This window comes from Crocodylus porosus, unplaced genomic scaffold (genome assembly GCF_001723895.1).
Source record: "Crocodylus porosus isolate Cpor-Errol unplaced genomic scaffold, CroPor_comp1, whole genome shotgun sequence".
NCBI classification, from domain to species: Eukaryota; Metazoa; Chordata; order Crocodylia; family Crocodylidae; genus Crocodylus; species Crocodylus porosus.
In genome coordinates this window covers 26,653,803-26,658,301 of record NW_017728916.1, presented here as the reverse complement: position 1 = coordinate 26,658,301, position 4,499 = coordinate 26,653,803, and the positions used below count along the sequence as shown (strand labels likewise).

Below are 4,499 nucleotides of genomic sequence, written 5' to 3'. Positions count from 1 at the left end.
CCGGCCCATAGCTCCTCCCACGATGTTCCACATGGAGCTGAGCCCCACCCACTCCTACCTGGGGCAGCTCGGGCTGTGCTCCTACACACCCTGCCTGGGTGGTCACCCTCAGACCAGATCCAATTAGTTGAGCTGGAATTGGCTCGTGAGACGTATTTTGCCCGCCCTAGTCAGTTTGAGGTCAGCTGCTGATTGAGATGCCCAGTTGCTTACGTTGTAATGGCATGCTGCCACATGTTTGGGGCATAAATGCTGTATGTGAGTTCACTTATTGATTGAACTAGCAGCAGAAGTTGTTGATACAGGGGAAAAGGAAAGGCTTTGGCATCCCCCCAGACTCTCTGCTTCATTACGCCTAATTTCCTCATCCTACTAGGCCTGGAGAGCATATTGACACAAACCTTCAAGAGTGATACAGTGGTTATCCAAGATGTAGTTGAAGTGTTGACATGGTTAATTTTTAGTGCATTTCAACACAAATAATAAAAGCACATGGTTACAACCTACATCCTAGTCTTGAACCCTACTCAGTTCTTTCTCTGTCAGACATCAATTAGGGGGTGTTCTTTTTGTATAAAGATTGTATAAAAACTGAGTGGGAATTTCAGGATTAGCCATTAATCCTCAGTTATTTTCCTATGAAGTCTTGGGCAAGAGTAGGTTTGAAGACTGCGGCATAAATAAAAGACAATGTTAGTATATAACTGCACTCTTTCTCCTTCAATATTTACGTAACAGCAAAGCTTCTGATATATTTGACACTGACTACTCGTATCTCAAAATACTCACCTCTACCACATGCATTTTAATACGTGAAGGAAGATAATTGCACCTATCCAAAAGCATACGTACTTTTTTTCCTCTGAAATGTACCTGCCCAACACCAGTAGGACTGTCCTTTCACATTATTACTAGAAGATGTTGTAGTCAAAGTATATCAGGAATTTGATATGCTCAGTTTACAGCAAGAAAAATGGGATACTTTCTTCTTTTCTCTGGGGGAGTGGGGGGGCAATAGATGGTGTCTTCACTGCAGTATGTTACATGGATCCAGACTGAGAACCAAACAGGAGTCCAAAAGAAACAGGGCATTTATTTATTAGATCCTAGACAAATCGTGGGGAGGGAGGCATTATTTGTTTGTGTTCTGTTGCTTAACCTAACAAAGCCAAATTTTTTATATTTTATTCTGGGAAAAGTGACTTGTGTAGGAATGGGGGAAGGGGAGATTACAGTTATCCACAGGAAGAAAAATGTTATATTTTCCTTTTATATAACACGGTTATATTCAGCCAGGGGCACAAGCAGCGGCAGTTGTTAAAGAACAGAGACAAGAAGAAACACATGGCTGGAAACAGGTTGTGGAAGTTGCTGGAGGCTATTGATGATAATGCATATTAGGGTCACAGTTGACAGCTGGTGTTGAAGAGCTTGGTTGGTAGCAACTAAAAAAAATGTTCTTTTCTCTACAGACTGGGATAATCACAGATGCCAGGCTGAAAGAACTCACCCCAGCTGCGCCTGTTATTTTCATCAGAGCCATACCTGCTGATAAACAGGACACTCGCAATGTGTATCCATGTCCTGTGTACAAAACCCGTCAAAGGGGGCCAACTTACGTGTGGACTTTTAACCTTAAAACTAAAGAAAACCCTTCCAAGTGGGTCCTTGCTGGCGTAGCATTGCTACTGCAAGTTTAGTTGCATCAAGGCAGGATGCATTCATGAGAAACTTTTAACCATTTCTTATTTAAATTTTTAAAGGAATATATGAAAGATGAAATAACTATGTTTAGACTAGTAAGTACTGTAATTTCTCAAACTCATTCTTAAAAATATGTCATGTATAGCAAGAAATACTGAAGAAATAATGTAGGATGGATTCTCTGCTCCTGTAAATTAGAGAATTGCTTTTTACCATATTTACTTGAATAGAAGATGACTCTGATTATAAAATGACCCCCTACCCCATAATTAGTTTCTGTATATGGGAAATGTATAATTTTGTTATAATTTTCTAGATATATAAACTTATTATTGGAGGTTTGCCTTGAATTTGTCCTCTTTCCACTGTTACAGCAGGAAAAATAAATCTCAGTGATCAGACAGCCCCTTTGCTCTTTGTTTCTCCCCAGCTTTTCCCCTGATAGCCCCTCCTTTTTCTTATTACTGTCAGACTTTGCTCTCCCTGAACATATAAAAGCACAAAGCAAATTGGAAAACAATAACTTTGAAAGCAAACATGGCTGCATACAATGCCTATATACTTAATTCATCCAGAATCAATGCATATTACTTTTTTGTTTTTTGAAACTGCTGTAAATTTTAACACAAGCATCTCATAAACACATTTTGGAACAGCATTTTAGCACTTACTACTATGGTGTGCAAACTATGCATGATATCTGCCCAAAGCCAAAAACTCATAACTTATCATGTATTTCATTGGGCTGGGCCCCTCCAGAGTTAACAGCATGACAAGCCACGGTGACCCCACAGCTCAGCACTGCTCAGTATGTTTGTGTACTACAGATACCCCCCAACAAAGGATTCATGTGCTAATTAGCTCCCACTCATGAACAGAACTGAGTATCCTTGTCACAAGTCTTGGGATCCTCCAAAACTGTATATGCAAATGAGGCAAAGGGCAGCCTGGTCTGACTCCACCTCATGGAGAATGGGGCACACTAATCATATGTTCCAGGTTGAGAGAGGGGTGACAGAGGGATTCTGGCTGAACTGTTTGAGATCTGTTTCATCATGTTTGCCAGAGGACTATGTTTAAAGGGTATATGTCTTGTTCAGGTGGGCTGCCCTAACCTATCCTTGTGGTAGGTTTAGCTTAGCCTTTTGTGGGTGCTGCTCTGTTTTGTTTTCTATGGTTTTCTTGACCCCTGGATCCAGGTATCAAAAAATGCGGGGGGTGGAAGGGAGAGGAAATGGAGTAGTACATGAACACATACTCAGGTAGCATACACTGCTGAAAAGTGGAGCCAGGCCACCCGGAGCCATGCTTCAGCTACTGGCCAGGCTTTGCCTGGCAGCATTGCTGCACCTGCAGCCCCGTGAGGCCCACAGGACCCTAGGTAAGGCTGCTGGGGCCAGCATAGTGCTAGCTTCAGCCTCCCCTACTGCCCCACGCCCCCTGCCAGGTAACTTATCACATGCCAAAGCACACTTGGCATGAGCTTTCCTCAGGGACAAGTAGCAGCAGTGCAAGGTGTACCGCCACTACTTGTCCCCAGGGAACCAAATGTCCATTCATGTCTGGACATACCCATGGTTGCCATCAGCCTGCTTATCCACTATAGCTTATGTATTTCATAGTCACACTTAGTGTTGGTTGCATTTAGTCAATATCACAGTTGTTTTCCATTGCTGAGCACATACTGCTTTTGGCAGTAGTTTAACAATCCCCAATGTATTTAGTGTGACTTTCTTGTATATTACTGTAATACAACAGGCTTTTTTCTTGTGCTAATTAGGGGGGGAAAAACCCATCTTGTATTCAGGTAAATATGGTATTTCAATCGCCCTAAACAGATTTACTTCTCTTGAAGTTCTGAGTAGGTTTACCTTTGATGAAACCTACATTTTTCTGTTTATGTCCTAAGTCAACTGAAGTCAGCGGATACCTCTCTATTGGCCTTTACAAGCCTTGAATTAAGTCTGTAGCTATTGGAATAATTTTTTTGATTCTTTCCACATTGTTGTTTTCTTCAAATAAATGTTCCAGTGAGATATGAAGAAAAGTGCTAATGCTGAGAAACCTGACACTTATTGTGAAAATCAATTGTTTTACTGTACTGTAAAATTTCTCACTGAAATCCCATTAATCTTTAGAAATATTGAAAGAAGTGGTTATTCCCAAGGTTTTTAATATAATTGAAATTAAATATATGGTACAGAAATTATTTCAGTAAAGGAAAACATTTCATACTTGTGTAATTTTCCTAATAAAAATCTCAATTCTTGCACTTGCATCCAGAAGCAGATTGTGGTTTTGTGTGAAACAGAGGTGCTCAACCACCAGCCAAGGGCTATGGAGTCACATGATCTGGCCCACAGTGCTCCCCAAGGGCCTGTACATTGGGAGAACAGCGGCAAATAATGGTTTCACTGCTCCCCCACTGCCAAATTTCCAAGCTCCATGAACCCAGTAATGTGGCCCCACATGCAGGATCTGGCCAGTGTGTTCAGGGTCAGTCCTGGGGCCTAGGGCATGGAAAACATGGGGCTAGGGATTGGGCCCAGGGTTGGGGTGCTGTACTGAATCTGTGGCCTTTGCTCTGAAGACTGCCCCACAATACTCATCCATCCCATGGGCCCAAAAGTTTGGGTACCCTGATATAAAATATCCACTGTATTCCATTTCACAGTGGGCACTCTACATGAGATGTATTACTATGTGTTTGCCTAACTTACTGCACGCTATGGGTAAGCATCTACATGTACACACCCTTACTGCACAGTAAAAATAGTTAATCATGATTAAATTTG

The 4,499-nt window shown here is 41.7% G+C and overlaps 1 protein-coding gene across 1 annotated transcript in view; it reads left to right on the top strand.

The window, feature by feature from the left end:
* DNAH9 (dynein axonemal heavy chain 9) overlaps positions 1-2,845 on the top strand; it is a 388,028-nt gene extending 385,183 nt beyond the window's left edge. Inside the window, exon 53 of the mRNA XM_019536510.1 lies at positions 1,473-2,845. Within this exon, the coding sequence (XP_019392055.1) occupies positions 1,473-1,700 (228 nt within the window). The 3' untranslated portion in view covers positions 1,701-2,845. The remainder of the gene's footprint in view (positions 1-1,472) is intronic.
* The last annotated feature ends 1,654 nt before the right edge of the window (positions 2,846-4,499 follow it).